The 19,656-nt window shown below is 41.5% G+C and overlaps 3 protein-coding genes across 3 annotated transcripts; 1 reads left to right on the forward strand and 2 right to left on the reverse strand.

The window, feature by feature from the left end:
* Nucleotides 1–330: 330 nt before the first annotated feature.
* LOC124410948 lies at nt 331–2,287 on the reverse strand. Its single transcript, XM_046889698.1, has 5 exons — nt 2,273–2,287; nt 2,059–2,141; nt 1,190–1,822; nt 577–771; nt 331–421 (listed from the first exon to the last, which is right to left on the reverse strand). The coding sequence occupies exons 1-5, from the start codon at nt 2,285–2,287 to the stop codon at nt 331–333; spliced, it is 1,017 nt and encodes a 338-aa protein (XP_046745654.1).
* Nucleotides 2,288–10,939: 8,652 nt separating this feature from the next.
* Nucleotides 10,940–13,495, reverse strand: LOC124410952 (MFS-type transporter clz9-like). Its single transcript, XM_046889702.1, has 6 exons — nt 13,481–13,495; nt 13,367–13,411; nt 12,787–13,030; nt 11,592–12,679; nt 11,276–11,433; nt 10,940–11,048 (listed from the first exon to the last, which is right to left on the reverse strand). Exons 1-6 carry the CDS (start codon nt 13,493–13,495, stop codon nt 10,940–10,942), a joined length of 1,659 nt encoding a protein of 552 aa, XP_046745658.1.
* A 71-nt stretch (nt 13,496–13,566) lies between these two features.
* On the forward strand, nt 13,567–15,126 carry LOC124410953. Its single transcript, XM_046889704.1, has 2 exons — nt 13,567–14,689; nt 14,747–15,126. Exons 1-2 carry the CDS (start codon nt 13,567–13,569, stop codon nt 15,124–15,126), a joined length of 1,503 nt encoding a protein of 500 aa, XP_046745660.1.
* The last annotated feature ends 4,530 nt before the right edge of the window (nt 15,127–19,656 follow it).

The following is a 19,656-nucleotide window of genomic DNA, read 5'->3' on the forward strand; positions in this document are numbered from 1 at the left end:
AGAACGACAGACAAACGGTAAATAAATAAAATCACTTCGAAGTGTTCATCCGTGCGATTATTTGTGAACTTATCGATTAAATTATTTAGCAAATTTATGCATAATTGAGCATTCATTGCGGGACTTTGCATCATTTTACTCAAATAATTAATCTCGTTTAAAATTTCGTGCCAGACTACAACGGAGCACATAAATTTATAATTTTGAAGCTTCAAAGCTAGCGAATGCGCTTTGTGAGTTGTGGCACAATCCCACTCAGACATATTTTCAGATATTTCGAACAGAGCATCAAATATTTTTTGTATGTGGTACCGTAACGGTTTAATTGCGTCAATTCTGCTGGACCATCGCGTAGCACTCGAAGGTTTCAATTTTAAATCTGGTATATGATTGCAAATGATCGACCACCTTTTTGTAGACACTGAAAAGAAAACATAGATTTCTTGAACTATGTCAAAAAAATTGGTCGTTTCCTGAGTAATATTTGCTGCATCATTGACTACCAAATTCAGGCTATGAGCTGAGCATGGAACGTAAAAGGCGCGACTATTGATTTCCAAAATTTTTTTCTGCAACCCGTTGTGTTTTCCACGCATATTAGCCCCATTATCATATCCTTGCCCGCGCAAATGTTGAATGTCGAGGTTCAATGGTGAAAATAAATTGTAACATGAAGACGTTTGAAAGAAATAAGTGCGATTCGAGTCCGCGTACCCCTCGCAAGAGCCTCGCAAGAGGGGAACCGGGAGGGGAATAGGCCCAGTGAGCCACCTTTGACCATTAGTCAGGATTCATCACTCAAAGGCATAAGCAGCGCGTATTGTGATCTCGGAGTCAAGTGTCCCCGTGAGTGAGTGTGTGCGAAGTGCTCTACGGCTATCAGAAAGTTCAGACAGGGTGCCCGTGAGCTACAACTCAGGGATTACCTTGTAGAAGGTACGAAATAAATTAATGTCCAATCTTCTATAATATTAAAGTTAGAAATTCCGAATTTCGGATGTCCGGATGTTCGGATGTCCAGAAATTGTGACGTCACCAAGATTTTTTTTCCTCTGACGTCGGAGCTTCGACGGCGAAAATCAGTCGGCAAAATTTCTCAGTTCAGCAACGAACGCTCAGATGGGCGGACGTACGGAAATCAAGCTCCAGGTACCAGCGCTCCGTGGTTCCCGCGCTCCAAGACCATCACCTGATGAATTCCGACTTCCAGGACCAGCGCTCCGTAGTCTCACGCTTCAGGTCATCCACCTGATGAATTTCGAATTCCAGGACCAGCGCTCCGTAGTTCCCGCGCTCCAGGTCCTTAACCTGGTGAATTACGAATTCCAGGACCAGCGCTGCGTAGTTCCTGCGCTCCAGGTCCTTTACCTGATGAATTCCGACTTCCAGGACCAGCGCTCCGTAGTTCTCACGCTCCAGGTCATCCACCTGATGAATTTCGAATTCCAGGACCAGCGCTCCGTAGGTCCTGCGCTCCAGGTCCTTGACCTGGTTAATTTCGACTTTCAGGACCAGCGCTCCGTGGTTCCCGCGCTTCAGGTCATTCACCTGGTAAATTTCAACTTTCAGGACCAGCGCTCCGTGGTTCCCGCGCTTCAGGTCATTCACTTGGTGAATTTCGACTTTCACGACCAGCGCTCCGTAGTTCCTGCGCTCCAGGTCCTTTACCTGGTGAATTTCGATTTCCAGGACCAACGCTCCGTGGTTCCCGCGCTCCAGGTCATTCACCTGGTGAATGTCGACTTTCAGGACCAGCGCTCCGTAGTTCCCGCGCTCCAGGTCCTTAACCTGGTGAATTTTATGCGAATGGTGGTGCGTTGTGCTGCAAAACTGGCAGTATTTTGTTCATTCATGGATAGTATTAAAATTCATTCATGTCAATGCAAACCCATACTAAGAATTCTTCTTCTTCGACCTGTGTAATCAATGTTTGAAAAATTACACACCGTGGTAAGATTTACAAATTTCATTATAAAATTCAGATAATCAGTAGTAAGAGATACCATATGGTTGGCTATGTCTACCAGAATTGATGCAGATTTGACTTCGAAAAATTACTGTCCATTCCCCGTAATAGATGTCAATTTTCGATAAAAATTCAAATAAATGATTGAATTTACAAATTGTCCAGCATCGTTTGCCTAGGTCAGATTATCAAAAATGAGTTGTTTGCATTTTAATTCCAGAATCCTGTAAAAGTATGCCGCGGGTAATTCGTTTGTCATATGCGCATTCAAGAAAAATACTGTACAAGTTTTCAAAGTTAAAGTACCTTTGGTGCACCCATAATCAGAAATGTGGTATGAAAAAATTAGAAAAACATTTATAATCATCGTGCGACTGAGTTCATAACGTTTTTATTTTCAGACGATGTATGGGATGCTGTTTTGCGACGATCGACATCCCTGAAATCCAGTGGATCTGAAAGTATTGTATAAAATTTTTTCACAAATAATTACAGTCGATTATTATGAACGGTGGAGTGAAAACATAACGAACTCAACTTTGCTGTCGCGTTCAATCAAAATTCACATGAATTCGAAAACTTCATTTGATGTAACGATATATCCATGGTTAATTACAAAATATTGGCCATCTTAATTCCATATCTATTTCCACGGGCGGATATGGATCTTTTTTCTGTTTATATGCATTTATATAAGTGACTGGGAGTGTCAAAGCGACAGGTGGTATAAGCCCAATGAGTCACTCTCAGTCTGTAACTATTCGTCAGTGTATTATAGTTGTGAGAAGTGAATCCACAAATCATATCAGCTTTCATCATTTCGTTTTTCGGGAAAATTTTCACAAACGCCAAATGAGAATCATATTTGAGTTTTGAATGTATGGAAGAGACATTCTTTCGCCACATATAGGAAGTGTTTTCAAAACAATTATTTTTATTCGTGTTATGTTCACAGCCAGCAAAAGTTACACCGATTCCGCCACGACAACCGACCGCCTAATTATGGATATTGACAATCAATAATAAAAAAACAAATACAAATCTAATTGAAGTCATTCTCCTGTGAGACATCTCCCTCACTGCCCTTTCCACAGCTTACGGCAAATCCGACCTCTACATCTCCGCATCGAGTGCTGTCCATCGATTGTTCAGAAATTCTTAAAACTATAAAAAAAAAAACAGGGTTGATATAGATGACGTATCATTATTATAGCCATCAATGTTCAAATTCTTCGCGTTATTGTTGATATATCAAAAGGTAATTATTATCACCGTTTGTGAATTCAACTATCATTATTTTCGTACTTGAGGTTTGCACTGGCGTAGATATTTAAAATATTAACGTCCCTTCAAAATCCTCCTTTCTCGGAAAGTCAGCGAGTGCGTTTTGACGGTGTATGTTTGTTGATTCAACAAGTGAAGAGTGAAGACATAACAAACCAAACTTTGCTTTCGCGTTTACCGGAAATTCCCATCAATTCGCTATCGTTTTTACAGATTTTATACCTTGAAGTGTCTGTTTCAAATTCAGATCTTGCCGCAAATAATAATAATCTAAGATGGACAATGAATATAAACGTAATATGACGTAGGATCATACGGTAGAACATAGGTTCATTTAATTTTGTGGATTCGTGTATGATGTATACGCCATGTGTCTGATATAATGCAGTAGTATATTTAATTAATAGGAATAAATTCAATAGCAGTATAGTGTGTTCTAATACTGTCAATATTTTACTGACTGCTCTGTCCTGTTGCCAGTTGACACATATCAAATCAACAATTACACGAATGAAATTGTCATACGGAGGCTGAACTTATTCTCATCTTTCGGTTGCAACGGTCACTTTCCGCGTTTTCTGCACGTTTGCGTGTGTTCTGGATCGGATATTGTTTGGGTTTCCTTGTAGACAAAGATTTGACTAACCTCTACATTGATTAAAGTAAATGGGCGTAAGCATATAGATGTCGGGTATTCATTTTGCGTTCTCTTTGTAGTACGTGATCGATAGTTTATGTGCGATTCCCAGCAAGTGTCGTTTTACGTCGATGATAAATGCAGTGTTCGAGTTCGCAGGTGATACGTGATTAATCAATCACATTGGAGTGAACACATCCGAAGAATATCGTATGTTATTTGTGAACGATCGTACGTCGAAGCGGAAGAGAGGAAAAGGTTCAAAGTCACATTACCATGAGTCGTCACAGGTATGTGGAATTATCCCAGGATGATTTGGCGGTCTTGCATAAAACTGGTCAACCAGATATGTTGCTTGATACACAGATGAACAAATTCAGTGATCTATTAGAGCAATACACATCTTATCGCATGCAGAGTACTTTGTTGGTACAAATACCAGGATCAATTCGAAGGGTTCCGGTGAATAACGCATGCATACAAATATTGTTCCACAGTCCCAGACATTTGGGACATTGGATCTGTGTTTACTACAATACTGAAGTATTACACGTATATGATAGCGCTAACAAGAGAGTATTGCATGACGATCATAAGATATTTTTGAGTAAATTGTTGCCTTATAATAATATACGCGTCGTGTTTGAAAAAGTTCAGCAACAAAATAATTACTGGAATTGCGGTGTATTTTCCATAGCTTTTGCAACTTCGATTGTTCACGGTGTAAAACCTTGCGAGGTTCAGTATAATATATCAAGGACGAGGTCGCATTTAATTCGGATGTTTAATTTGTGACGAGAGGTGAATCCCGCACTTATTTTGGGGGGAGAGAGGAGGGAGACGAGAGACGGGGAAGAGAAACTGCACGTGCCGGCGTTGTGAAAAATAAAGTATATCGTGTATTTAATGTTGTATTGATCTTAAGGGCTACTTGACAAAAGGGTCGGTCCCACGTGGCGGCTGGTCACGCCCCAGCCGGTTAGCGTGTTTCTTAAATCTAAATCCTTAAAAACTAATGGATTAGTGCTAATGAACGGGTGAGTGAAAGGGGTGGGTGTGTGTGTGAGTGTGTGAATGTGTATGGGGAGTGTGGGGGGGGGGGGGGGGGGGGGTGAGGGGATCTGAGGGATATGCAGTGTGTGGATGCAGTGATTGGCAGTGGCGGTGCGGAGCGTGGTTGGTGTGTGGTGAAGTGGAATCAGATCAGCTGACCTTTTCGTTCCGTTGCTGGTTCTTTGATGCGTCCGGCGGCGTACGTGGCTGGCACAAGAGTGCCTTCTCCGGCCGGCCCGGCGCGTCTTCGGGTGCGCCCGGGCCGGTTCGGCATTGTTCGGCCCCGCTCCGCGGGTTTGGGGCTTATTGTGACGTGCACGCGGGGTGCAACGTCACAACTCCCCCCTCCCCACACGGGGCGAGGCCTATAGGGTGAGCGGGAAGGGTGGTGTGGTCGTGTGGGTGTTTTTTGGTTTTGGTTTTCTTGTTGGGTTTCGTTGTTAGTGAGTGTCTGTTGCTTCTCCTTGCGCCTTTTTGTGTGTTTGTTCTGGATGTCGTTGTTGGTTGAATGTCTGTTGTTTCTCCTCATGCCTTTTCGTGTGTTTGTTCTGGATGTCGTTGTTGGTTGAATGTTTGCCGTTTCTCCTCGTGCCTTTTTGGGTGTTGTTCCGTTTGTCTGTCGTTCTGCCAATCTGTGGGAGGGGTTAAGGGATGATGAGTAGTGTGTTACTTGGTGTGTTTGTGTGTGTGTTTGATGTGTGTGTGTGTTCTTATTCTAGTTAGTTTTATTCTATAACTATTATTCTTTCTCTTAATTCTACTGTTTGCCTTAAATCTACTTGGTGTTTTCTTAAATCTAATTTGTCCTGTCTTAATCCTAATTTGTGTCGTGCTAGATCTACTAATACTTGTTTTTCTATTCTGAGTGTTCTTATTCTATTTTTACTTTGTACTTTCGATTTGTGTCTTATCACATTTTTGTTACTTTTTGTTTTGTTGTGTGTTTTCTGTTTACTTATTGTTACGTAAATGTGTACTTAAATTTTCGTGTTGGTTCCCCGGTTTGTGGCGTCGTTCTCTGCGTTTTCTGGGTTGCGTCTGCGTGTTTCCTTCGTCTGTGTTTCTTTTCTGTGTTGGCCTGTTGTGTTGCACTGCACCCGGTGTGTGGTCTGTTGCGTTTGTTGGCTGGCTTGTGTTCTCTTTCTCTCACCCCGTCTGTCGTCTCGTCTACGGTCTGTCTTTTGGTCTGTCTCCGTACTGTTCTTAACAAAGCAAAGAAAAAAGGGCGGTCCTTGTGTTGTGTGTATGGCTGTGTGTGTGTGTGTGTGTATGCGGCTCTATGTGTGTGTCGTTTCATTTTTGGTGTGTTTTTGGGTGGATTTGTGATGGGGGGTGGTGGATTCGGGGTGTCTTGTTTTTGTCTGTGTGTTGGTAGTTCGTTGGTGTGTGCTAGTTGTGGTGTGTAAGTAGTCATGGCTACGTCGTACGTCGGTTTTTGTGTTTGCTGTGTAGGTGTTGGGTTGTGTGTTCGTGTTTGTTTCACCCACGTGTCGTGTCTTTCCGTTTCTTCCAGCGCCTTTTCTACCCGGTCTCTGAGCCTTTGTGTCGGTGATGGTGTTCGTATGCGTGTACTTGGGTTGTGTGATGTGTTTGTGTTGCGTTTCGTGGTGGTGTCTGTGTGCTTGCATGCGTTCTCGTGTGCGTGTAATTTTTCTTTGCGGACCAGTCCGCCGCATTTGCTGCAAGTGGCCGCGCCACTGGGATTGGTTTTTTGTGTGTGTTCTGTTGTTGTTTTTGTTGTTTGTGTGGTGTGTGTAGGTTTGCTTGTGAGTTCTTGCGCGTATGTGGTTGTGGTTGCTAGTAGCGTGGGTCTTGTGGTGGTGGTGAGAGATGATGTGTGTGTATTGTCTGTGCCGTCTGGCCCGTATCTGTGGGGATGTGGTGGCTGCCCTGGTGTCTGTAGCAGTGGTATGGGTGGTGTCTGTTGTGTGTGTTTGTCTGATCGGTATGCCATGTGGGGGGTGATTCTCACTTTCTGATGATCGCTTCTCTGATGATTGTGTGTGTTTTTGTGTAGTGTGTGTGTTTTGTAGTCGGGTGTGTGAGTGTTGTTGTTTACGGGAGCTACCTCCACCCTGTTTAGGTGTTCCCTCACTCGTTTCCCTGGTTCCGTGTGTGTGGGCATTCTCGTCTGAAATGTCCTATTTGGTTGCAGTCAAAGCATCTGTTTGCTGCTGTGTTTGTGTTCGTCTGTGATTGGATTTGTTGGTATGGTGGTCTGTTTTGTGTTTGATGGGTTGCTGGCGAGTTGTAGGTTATAGCTGGTGATATGTTTGGTGTGGGTAATAATGCCGGGCGTGTAAATGTTTGTGTGTGTGTTACAGCTCGTGGTGAAAATGCATTTGTGTTTTGTTGTGATTCCGTGTGGTTTTGTTCGAGAAAGTTGGGTGTTTGCGACCTGATTGTTTGTTGTCTTGTGTTTTCCCACTCTACGTTTGATTCCCACATTTTTGCCATGTTTTCTAATTGGTCGAAATTCGCGAAGTCGTATGGTTTTATGTACATTTTGTATTCTATTCGCATGTTCTGGTATGCCATGTCTAGCTGTTTGTGTACTGGGTATGGGGGTATGAGTTGTGTAAATAGTGTTCTTATCGCGATGAGATATGGTGTGATTTTTTGGAATTGTCCCTGCATGTAGTTTCTTATTTTGTGTTCTAGTCTGTGTCTGTATTGCGGGTCTTGGAATGTGTATAGTAGGTCAACCTCGAAGTGCGTCCGTGTTTGCCATTGTCCGCGGTTTAGGCGGTACCAATTTTTCGCGTCTCCGTCTAGAACTGGGGTTAAATTGTCTAGTAGCTGTCTGTCCGTCATGTCGTACCCTGTCTGTAATTCCCTCAGATTTTCAATAAATTCGTATACGTTTTCGTTTGTTCGTCCCGCATATGATATTTTCCATGTTTGGATGGTTCGTATGGGTATTGTTGACTGTTGCGTGTTATTCGTGTTCGTGCGGTATGTGTTTATTGGTTGGTTATGTGTGTGGTGTGTCGTTTGTGTGTCGTCTACCCGTGGTTCGTCGAAGTCTATCAGATTTCGAATTCCTTCTAAGTTGCGGTTATTCGTGCCTATAAATGTATCCGCGCCTATCACTGGTTGTGTTAGTCTGTTTTGGGAGTGAGTGGCCCTGTGTCTGTGTTCGTGTAACGGTGTAATTCTTAGTGTTTGTGTAAGGTCAACTGGTTCGATTCGTCTCGGTTGTATCTGTGTACTGTGTAGTGATTCGCTAATTGGTTCGTTTATCGGTGCATCCATTAAACTTATTTCGTGATTCATTGTGTTTCCGTCGTCTCGAAATGGTTCGTGGACTTGCATACCCTGATAAAATGGGTGTTGTGTGTGTGTCATCTCGCCTGTGTTGTGGGTTTCGCGCGCGTCGCCGTGTATCGTACAGTTTTGGTTTCGCGCCCAGGTGTGTGTGTCTGTGTCGTCGGGTGCCGAGCCGTGCGGCATGCTGTGTCTTCTGTTTGACATTGTTTTGTTTTGGTTCTGTGTGTTAGTGTATATGTGTGATTTTAACCGATCCTTTTCAAATGTCTCGAATATTCTCGTCGTGCTTCTAGTTTGTTAGACTGATTAATTTGTGTATTGTATCGTTTCTCGTCTCGATTTTTGGGACTTAATGTGGGTGATTTACGTTGGGCGCCAATTTGTGACGAGAGGTGAATCCCGCACTTATTTTGGGGGGAGAGAGGAGGGAGACGAGAGACGGGGAAGAGAAACTGCACGTGCCGGCGTTGTGAAAAATAAAGTATATCGTGTATTTAATGTTGTATTGATCTTAAGGGCTACTTGACAAAAGGGTCGGTCCCACGTGGCGGCTGGTCACGCCCCAGCCGGTTAGCGTGTTTCTTAAATCTAAATCCTTAAAAACTAATGAATTAGTGCTAATGAACGGGTGAGTGAAAGGGGTGGGTGTGTGTGTGAGTGTGTGAATGTGTATGGGGAGTGTGGGGGGGGGGGTGTGTGAGGGGATCTGAGGGATATGCAGTGTGTGGATGCAGTGATTGGCAGTGGCGGTGCGGAGCGTGGTTGGTGTGTGGTGAAGTGGAATCAGATCAGCTGACCTTTTCGTTCCGTTGCTGGTCCTTTGATGCGTCCGGCGGCGTACGTGGCTGGCACAAGAGTGCCTTCTCCGGCCGGCCCGGCGCGTCTTCGGGTGCGCCCGGGCCGGTTCGGCATTGTTCGGCCCCGCTCCGCGGGTTTGGGGCTTATTGTGACGTGCACGCGGGGTGCAACGTCACAAATTCTAACTGTTTATTACAGTTTCCACTAATACAAGTAACCTCGCATAGCAATATCCCGCGTCATACGCCTAACACAGGTATTCTTGGTAAAAATAATCAAGTGAAGGTCGGGACAGAACTTGGGAAGGTAAATATTCAAGCACTTGAATCAGCGGTACGATTAGGCTTGCCCTTAGAGAACTTCCCTGAGTATAATAAGGAACAGAAACAATTGAATCAATCTCTCAATACAAATACTGGAACTAACTCTCAATGTATAGAAGCGAGTACAAAGAAAATCACAGAACATATAGTAAAGGTAAGTGACACATCGGTGGCTGGATTGCGCAAGAAAGATGCAGATAGAAAAAAAAATAATCGCGAGAAAGAATCCGAGGAACAACGGGTTAGCAGATTGAAGGCCGCTGCAATATACAAAAACCAAAAAAGAGAAACATTCGAAAATATGGGTAACATGGCGGCGTCCCCGATACGTAAAAAAGATGCAGATAGAATAAAAAGAAGTCGCGCAAATGAATCTGTGGAACAACGGGTCAAAAGATTGAAGTCTGCTGCAATATACAAAAAGCAAAAAAGAGAAACCATAAAAAATATCGTAAACACGGACACGTTCGTGATATGTGAAAAAATGCAGATAGGAAAAAAAGAAGCCGATTAGCTGAATCTGAAGAACGACATCTTGTTAGACTCAAGGCCGCGGCAATATATAAATCGGAAATGAGGGAATCTTCTAAGGAAAAACGGTTGAATAAAAAAGGCTATAACGGTACAGAAAGATTAGGGTCACCTGTAACAAAAAAAAGGAGAACTAATCTTTCCGCGATTCGTAAAGCAAGGGTGTTGTTGGAAACTCGAGACTTTGAAGAAGATGATGTGGAAACACATTATTTGGGAAAAATGGATCATTTGTGTCAGTTTTGTAATGCCAAACATTTTATTTCGGAATTGCCCAGTGATAAGAAGTATAGTACTTGCTGTCACAAAGGTAAGATACGTATTTTGGAAGATAGTCCTTATCCGAAAGAAATTCAAGTACTGCTAAGTGGTACCGATGCTTATAGTCGGAATTTTAGGAAAAAACTGAGAAATTACAATAATTCTTTGGCATTTGCAAGTTTTGGCGCTAAATTAGATTCCCTTAAATGTCGAGGTCCATTTGTGTTCCGCATATGTGGACAAACGTATCATAATACATATGCGCTCCATCCAGATGTCAATGATGCCCGTAAATATGGTCAATTGTATATTATTGACAACGAAATTGCTACTAAAGTACGAATGCAGTATCCAGGTCACAGCGATTGCTTACCAAAGGTATTAAGCGTATTGGATGATATGATACGAAGGATCAATCCGTACGCGAAGGCGTTTAATATGATGTACGAGATGGGAGAAAAAGAAAACCTGTTGTCGAATATAACCGGTTGTCCAGCCCGTGAAGTGAGAATGTGGTTGAAGAGAGATGATCAAGTTGACAAAAATCGTTTCAATATACCAACATGTAATAAAGTGGCAGTGGTGTTCGTTGCCGAAGATGGAGATCCTCCAATACAAAGAGACATATGTGTTTATTCGAAAAGTAAAGGTTCTATAAGCATATCAACTCTAAGTAAACATGTTGACCCTATGACATATTCTCTTATCTTTCCATCTGGTCAATCTGGATGGACGTTAAAGATGAAACAAGTCGATGGAAAACGTGAAATAACCGCGTTGCAATACTACAGCTTCATGTTGAGCGATTGAGGAGGGTTAAATCCATGTCTGAGTATGGGGAGTTTGTCTCAGCAATACATCGTCGATATGTGGACGAAAGTCGAATGTCATCGTTTGTAGGGGAGAGTGGGGTAATTGCGAACACCTAAGGGAAAACTCAAATAAACTTAACCAAATCAAGTTATTAAGGCTATTTTTATTAACCAGTGTTTAGTTAAACTTATCAACCTTATGTTATTATAATCAACAGTAATAAATTTTTGAATATAATCAAGTTGTGATAAAAAAACAAAACATCTGGTGTCCGGGATTACCCCACAGCCTGTGGGGCAATTACGGATACTGAGTGGGGTAATCCCGGACACACTCTACTTAGCACAAAAATCACATAAAAAGTCCTTTGAAGTCCTTTCCCCAATCGTGCACTTCTCATGGGCCCATAATCTACATTTGTAACACATTATCCAATCTTCGGTGATTGGTTGTGCATATTTTTCGTTACAAATCAGACAGTAATACTCTTCTTGACCCTTAGATTAAACTTTTTTTTTATTTTCCTTTCCTTGCCTGTATTTTCAAATGCTTTTAGATTCTTCACGCCTTTTTTACTTTTATTTTTACTGTCAATTTTTTCATTAACTTTAATCTGCTCTTTTTTCTTCCTTTTTTGTTCTTTTTCTTCTAAAACATCTTTCATGGGGGTGCTGGTTATTATGGAATGCCTCTTTTTAGAAGTTTGTTTTGTTTCGGGTTGTGATATTTGGGGAACATTAACAATTTCCTGAAGTGGAATTGATTCGTCCAACTGAGCTGTTTGGTTGATTGGCTTTATCATCTGTGCATCAGGAGTTATAGGTCCTTTCTCCTTTGATGCTTGTGCTGCCTGAGTTGCTGGTGTTTGAATATTTGACAAGGGTATTGATTGAGTATCAGGTAATGTCGCTTCTAAGAACTGTTCATCAAATTTTGTCGTATCTAATGGCCAAATACCAGCTGACCGGAATCCACTTGCTGCTTTCTCAATATTGCTGATTCGATTGAAAGCTTTAGTGAAAAGTTCGACGACTTCGTACTGAGTAATTCTTTGGCCTACGTTGGAAGCCATGTATAAGTCACATTCGCGGTTATATGCAGTCTTGAGGGGTCCAAAATATGTTAAATCTAAAGGTTGCATTCGATGTGATGTATGCGGTGGAAGAGATAACAGTACTATTCCATTCTGGCGACAAAGCAAATAGCAACCAAGGCTAACGTGGCTTTCGTGGTTATCCAAAACAAGTAAAATTGGTTTTCCAACAGATGGTTTTGCATACGAGATAAAATGATGTAACCAATCTACAAATAGGTTTTCGTTTATCCAACCCGAATCGCTAACTGCTGCTATCATATCAGAATTGCTTCCACGCAACAATTGAGCATTCATTCTTTTCCTCTTAAAAATGAAAAACTGAGGAATATAATTCCCTGAGGTACTGAATGCGCAAACAACTGTTGTTGTAGTTCCCCTTTCACCACTAGTTATCATACCGACTTGCTTCTGGCCTTTTGGAGCTAGTATTCTGGAATTTCTCTGCACATTAGAAATGCCGGTTTCATCAACATTGTATATGCGATTAGCATCAAACTGATATTTTATTTGCAGTGATTCCAAGTTATTAAAAAACATTTTCACTTCCGTTTCGTTAAAAGCTGTAATACTGTTAATAGAAGTAGACTCAGGTTTACGAAGTGAAATATTAGGATGCCTTTTCTTGAACCCATAAAACCATTCCTTCCCTGCCATTTGGGTTTTTTTGTAAATATTGTGTTTTAAATTATTAATTTCGGCAAATTTGAAGGCTATTTGCGGACCAACTCAATGGTTAAACCATAAAATTGTTTACAGCATTTTAAAATATGGTCCTCTAGTTCTACTTCTTGTTCTTGAGAAAATATAGCCTTTCTTCCAGCTTTTGGAGTCTTTATAGTTTTTTTCTTGAGATAGTCATGTATAGTGCTTTTTGGTACAGAATAAGTAATAGCTGCCTTTCCTAATGAAAGTGTTTTATTTTTGACAGCCTCAACGGCTTTTTCCAAGTCCACTAATTTATATTTAGTCTCTGTTTTTCTTTGGTAATGTCTTGCCATCTGAAATATTAATTAATAAAAATTATTTAATAACAATATGAGAAATAACGTATACATATGTATTAATCGTGAAAAATCTCTACACCAACATACACGTAGATATATTTATGTATTTATTTTGAACAGATTTACATATTAGTGAAATATTGTATTTTTATTATGCTTATTACCAATTTGATTACGGTATTCAACTGTTAGCTACAAAGTTTAAAAATAAAAGTTCAGCACTCAATACACTTTTTGTTTAGTACTATGTTTTTCGTACAGTAAGAAACACACATCCGAGTTTACACAAAAATAAGATAAAATTATTAAAAAATCAACAAGTTGACTTACCTTCAAGCACGAGCGCGCCCTTACTTTAACACTTATTGTTTGGCACTGGGTTCGGGATCAACTTGAGATTGCGTCATTCAAAATATCTCCTGTCCTGTTCTAACATAGTTAAACCTGTGCGTCCGCCATTACCCACCGTCCGTAATTCCCCCACCCTCTCCTATTTCATAAAAAATCAACAAAGCAAGTTACGAGCAGAAATGTATAAAGGAGTAATAGATTCTCTGCACAACAAAGCCGGACAGGCCAATGCAAGGATAGGGAAAATGGTTATATTACCGTTTCCGTTTAGCGGGAGTCCGCAAGCTTTGCAACAAAGTTTCATGGATGCAATGGCAATATTGCAAAAATATGGCAAACCGGATTTATTCATAACCATGACCTGCAATCCTAAATGGAAGGAGATTGTTGAAAATCTGAAACCTAGTCAAACTGCAACGGATCGACCAGACCTCATAGCGAGAGTATTTCATCAGGAAGTGAAGGAGTTGAAGGCAGAATTAATTGTCAAAGTGGTATTTGGAAAATGTTCTGCCTATGTTTATGTTGTTGAATTTCAAAAACGAGGCTTGCCACATGTTCATACATTGTTTTGGCTGGATGAGGATAGCAAAATTTATGATGCAAATGACGTTGATGAAATAGTCTCTGCGGAGATACCCGATAAGACAAGATATCCGTTACTATATGACATTGTCAAACAATGCATGATACACGGCCCATGTGGCCAACAAAACGTGAATTCACCCTGTGTGGATATAAAAACAAATCGATGTATTAAACGATTTCTTAAAGATTATGTGTCGGAAACAAATTATCATTCGAAAGGTTATCCTGTATATCGTAGACGAGATGACGGAAACGTTATTGTTTTCGATGTAAAGAAAGATGGGACACGTAGAACTGCTAACAATAGAGACGTTGTGCCGTATAATGCGTATTTATTGTTGAAATTTAATAGTCACATTAACGTCAAGATATGTTCGACGGTGCAATGTATTAAATATTTATTTAAATACTGTTATAAAGGCCATGATTGTGCAATTATTGAACTACAGAACGGGCAAGGAGATAATAATGTGATATACAATGAGGTTGACGAATATATATCGACACGATATGTTTGTCCACCTGAGGCAATGCATCGTCTATATGAATATCCTATGGATGAACAGTCTCACGCTATATATAGATTGGCAGTTCATGTAGAAGATGAACAAATAGTATATTTCGAAGAGGGTCACGAAAAAGTAGCCGTAGATAAGAATAAGGAATCTACATTGCTCGCATGGTTTACTTTAAACACTACTGACGTTGAAGCACGTAAGTATTTATATTGCGAAATTCCAAATTATTACGTTTTTAGTAAAAAAAATACAGAGTGGGTGAAACGGAAAAAGTTTGTAAAACCTGTTTTGAGTAGAATGTATTTTGTGAGTCCTAAGGAAGCGGAGCGTTATTATTTGAGAGTTTGGTTATTACATGGTCGAGGAGCTCAATTGTTTCAAGATGTGCGCACATGTGATGGTACAATATATCCAACCTATTTGGAAGCGGCAGCTGCGCGTAAATTAGTTGCTGACGATGAAGAATGGGATAAATGTCTTGCTGAAGCGTCGACTCTCAAATTTCCGACCGAGATGTGTAGATTATTTGCATACATATGTGTATTTGGTATGCCGATCAATGCTCGCCAATTATTCGAAAAATACAAACGCGAGTTTGTTGACCGTAACGTATACAACAAACAAAGCGAATAAAAGGCTTTGCGAGTAATAAATGAAATACTTATATTTCACGGTTTTACATTGCAAATTTTCAATCTACCTAATATCGAAGGCAATTTCACAATGATGCGTGATAAAGACAATGATGATGAAAATCCTGAGAGTACGATTGCGTTGAAACAGGCAGTCAAAATTTCCGTCGATAGTCTTACCGAAAATCAACGAGTTGTATTTAATGCAGTTTTGGCTGCAGTTCGTGGTGCATCTTCTGATAAGTGTATTTATTTAGATGGTCCCGGTGGCAGTGGTAAAAGTTATTTACATAACACTATTATTTTTACGTTAAAGACTGAAAATATAATTGTATTGCCTGTGGCATGGACTGGAATCGCAGTAAATTTATTAAAAGGGGGCAGGACAGCTCACTCAACGTTCAAGTTGCCATTTCTCTTGAATGAACAATCAACGTGTAATATAAAATCTAATTCCAAGCATGGACTTTACATTCGTGACGCAAAAGTTATAATTTGGGATGAAATAACAATGGCATCAAAATACGCATTAGAGGCCGTTGAACGTATGTTAAGAGACATATGCTGCTGTAGTGAACCATTTGGTGGTAAAATAGTTATAGTTTTTGGTGATTTTCGGCAGACTTTACCTGTTGTACGACATGGTAGTAGAACGCAAATTTTAGAAGCGTGCGTTAAAAGAAGCAGTTTATGGTGTAATTTTATATACATGTCATTGAAAGGTAACATTCGTGTGTGTGATGGACAAACCGATTTCAAGCAATGGCTTTTGAAAATTGGTGATGGAGTATTTTCTAATTCATTTGAACTTAACAATGAGGTTGTTACTATTCCGACTGATATACTGTCGAAAGGAAATATTGTGCAAGAAATATTTGGGGAAAGTATTGATCCACAAGATCCAGTGAATTTCAGCAAGGTTATCTTAGCTCCAACGAATACCGACGTTGCCGCAATTAATGATGAAATATTGTTCAAAATCAAAGGTCCCAGTATTGATTACCTGAGTGTAGATTCAGGTGAGGATGCAGATAATAAAGATATTGCGAATATTCTTCCGATTGAATTTATGAATTCTGTAACGTCTCGTTTTTCTGTGGCTGTCACAGACGCGATGGACGTACTTTATCCCCTTTCCAAGGGCGGTTATGTCGATAAGTGTTGGTGTGGGCGGTCCCTGCCCAAGGGTGCTGCTCGTCCTTCGACGCGGAGGTGCAACGCTGTGCGCGGGAGTGTGAGGATTTACATGGGTGAAGCGGCGAAGAATCCACCACTGCAATAGTGCGTAGACGTAGCCGGCGAGGTGGATGGGTGTGTGATTTGGCAATGCAGGGTGCGTTGCATTAGCGCACGACCGCAGCCGTGTGTGCGTGTGTAGTGGCAATGAATCCTTCACTGCAATAGTGAGAAGATGCAGCCGAGAGTGTGAGTGAATGTGTACTTTAGCAATGCAGGGTGCGCTGCAATAGCGCACGACCGCAGCCGTGTGTGTGTCGCAGCAATGAATCTTTCACTGCAATAGCGAGAAGATGCAGCCGGAGGTGTGGGTGCGTGTGTGATTTAGCGATGCAGAGTGCGCTGCAATAGCGCACGACCGCAGCCGCGTGTGGGTGTCAGCAATGAATCCTTTACTGCAATAGTGATAAGACGCAGCCGGTGTTGTGGATGGATGTATGATTTAGCAATGCAGAGTGCGCTGCAATAGCGCACGACCACAGCCGTGTGTGTGTGTGTGTCAGCAATGAATCTTTCACTGCAACAGTGAGAAGACGCAGCCGTTAATATGGATGGATGTGTGAGTTAGCAATGCAGAGTGCGCTGCAATAGCGCACGACCGCAGCCGTGTGGGTGTGTCAGCAATGAATCTTTCACTGCAATAGTGAGAAGACGCAGCCGTTAATGTGGATGGATGTGAAGTTTAGCAATGCAGAGTGCGCTGCAATAGCGCACGACCGCAGCCGTGTGTGTGGGTCAGCAATGAATCTTTCACTGCAATAGTGAGAAGACGCAGCCGTTAATATGGATGGATGTGTGAGTTAGCAATGCAGAGTGCGCTGCAATAGCGCACGACCGCAGCCGTGTGTGTGTGTCAGCAATGAATCTTTCACTGCAATAGTGAGAAGACGCAGCCGTTAATATGGATGGATGTGTGAGTTAGCAATGCGGAGTGCGCTTCAATAGCGCACGACCGCAGCCGTGTGTGTGGGTCAGCAATGAATCTTTCACTGCAATAGTGAGAAGACGCAGCCGTTAATATGGATGGATGTGTGAGTTAGCAATGCAGAGTGCGCTGCAATAGCGCACGACCGCAGCCGTGTGTGTGTGTCAGCAATGAATCTTTCACTGCAATAGTGAGAAGACGCAGCCGTTAATATGGATGGATGTGTGAGTTAGCAATGCAGAGTGCGCTGCAATAGCGCACGACCGCAGCCGTGTGTGTGTGTCAGCAATGAATCTTTCACTGCAATAGTGAGAAGACGCAGCCGTTAATGTGGATGGATGTGAAGTTTAGCAATGCAGAGTGCGCTGCAATAGCGCACGACCGCAGCCGTGTGTGTGGGTCAGCAATGAATCTTTCACTGCAATAGTGAGAAGACGCAGCCGTTAATATGGATGAATGTGTGAGTTAGCAATGCAGAGTGCGCTGCAATAGCGCACGACCGCAGCCGTGTGTTCGTGTCAGCAATGAATCTTTCACTGCAATAGTGAGAAGACGCAGCCGTTAATATGGATGGATGTGTGAATTAGCAATGCAGAGTGCGCTGCAATAGCGCACGACTGTAGCCGTGTGTGTGTGTGTCAGCAATGAATCTTTCACTGCAATAGTGAGGAGACGCAGCCGTTAATATGGATGAATGTGTGAGTTAGCAATGCAGAGTGCGCTGCAATAGCGCACGACCGCAGCCGGGTGTGTGTGTCAGCAATGAATCCTTCACTGCAATAGTGATAAGATGCAGCCGGTGGGATGAAGGGGTGGGTGATTGACAGAATCTCTGTTTGCGCGTGTTGGATAAAATAAGAATTTTAATCTATTTCGCCTGCGGCGTTTAACATTATACAAAAAAAATAGAAAAATGAAGAATCAGCCAATGTTGGGTGATAAAAGAATGATAATGATAAGTATTAATAGTGAAATAGTACAGAAAGTTGTGTGGCCTAATATCGGCGCCAGCTACCGAATAAATTGATTAAATGCGTGTATTGTAATTAATGATGATCGTTATGAGTCGTTGACGAGCTGCAGAGCAGTAAATAAAGATAATATAAATTTATGTAGGTTTGCTGTTTAGAATGGTCTGAGATTTCGAAATAGAAGAATATAATACTTTAAATAGCCGTTATACGGTTAGAACACAATGTATATGATTGGATCAACTGAGCGATCTCAGTTGATCCTTTGTTTGCGAATTAGCTTCTCCAAAAGAGAGCTGGAAGAAGAGAGTGTCCTCCTGTGTTCGAGGTGCCGGCTTATATACTATTTTGGTTCCTCCCCCTCTTTGTCGGCGCGCGAGGCTCGGACGCCGTGCGTTATATAGATATGGGTTTTTGCTTGCTGTACCGGATTAGCGTGCCTCATATAGGTATATTTCTTAGTATATACATATTATTCTATTCTCTTTGGCTTTACTCGTTTTGAATATTATAGGGCTAGTTTCAGTCTTTTATATGTTATATCCGTGCTTTGTGACGGCTAAAGTTAATTCGAGGAGTGGTTGACTCGAGGGAAGTGGGTTGCTTCCGTGGATTATAATACATAACGTCTTTTGGGCGTTACAATTCATTGACACCGAATGGTCTTCCACCTCATAAGTTATCGTTAAAAGTCGGAAGCATTGTTATTCTGTTGCGTAATCTGAATTTATCACAAGGGTTATGTAATGGCACTAGATTGATAGTAAAAAAAGTTGAACCAGCATCTAATTTGTACTGAAATCATCGGTGGAACTTGCGCTGGAGAACGAGTATTAATACCGCGGATAGATTTATCTCCATCCGAAGAGGAGATTCCGTTTAAGATGGTGAGAAGACAATTTCCCGTAAGATTAGGTTGTGCGATGACTATCAATAAATCACAAGGACAATCTTTTGATAAAGTTGGGGTATATTTGCCAAATCCGGTCTTTAGTCATGGTCAACTGTACGTCGCCCTGTCCAGAGTCAAGTCTAAGAACAATTTAAAAGTGTTGTTAACAGAGAAATCTGTTCTTAGTTATAATGGAAATTCAGGTGACGTAAGATTGTGTACAAGAAACATTTATTATAAAGAAGTTTTAGGTGCCTCGTAAATCAAATGACCGATGCATATTAGTGAATAATTACACTCTTGATTCTCATAATACTTACTCACTCACTCACATTGTTATTATAAAAATATGTCATTATACAAAATTCACAGTGGTTTTGTAAACGCAGCAAGCGGTGCCGACGTTTTAAACCACGGCTGGAATTACTGTTTGTTACCAGTTGTATGAGTCTTTATCAGGAAGTAACAGGGAAGCAGGCGAAATTCGACGGTCGTTAGAAATACCTA

Source organism: Diprion similis, chromosome 10 (assembly GCF_021155765.1).
Source record: "Diprion similis isolate iyDipSimi1 chromosome 10, iyDipSimi1.1, whole genome shotgun sequence".
NCBI lineage: Eukaryota > Metazoa > Arthropoda > Insecta > Hymenoptera > Diprionidae > Diprion > Diprion similis.

Excerpts from the sequence above, each read along its gene's own strand:
- LOC124410948 (XM_046889698.1), bottom strand. Across the intron at positions 1,823-2,058 it reads TCTATTACGGGGAATGGACA|CACAACGCACCACCATTCGC; the intron begins GTAATTTTTCGA and ends CCAGTTTTGCAG. Across the intron at positions 422-576 it reads ATGCGTGGAAAACACAACGG|TGTCTACAAAAAGGTGGTCG; the intron begins GTTGCAGAAAAA and ends TTTTCTTTTCAG.
- LOC124410952 (XM_046889702.1), bottom strand. Across the intron at positions 13,031-13,366 it reads GGGCGCGCTCGTGCTTGAAG|ATGGCAAGACATTACCAAAG; the intron begins GTAAGTCAACTT and ends TTAATATTTCAG. Across the intron at positions 12,680-12,786 it reads GGACCATATTTTAAAATGCT|GGAAGGAATGGTTTTATGGG; the intron begins GTAAACAATTTT and ends CCCAAATGGCAG.
- LOC124410953 (XM_046889704.1), top strand. The coding sequence starts at position 13,567 with ATGTATAAAGGAGTAATAGATTCTCTGCACAACAAAGCCGGACAGGCC. Across the intron at positions 14,690-14,746 it reads CACTACTGACGTTGAAGCAC|AGTGGGTGAAACGGAAAAAG; the intron begins GTAAGTATTTAT and ends AAAAAAATACAG.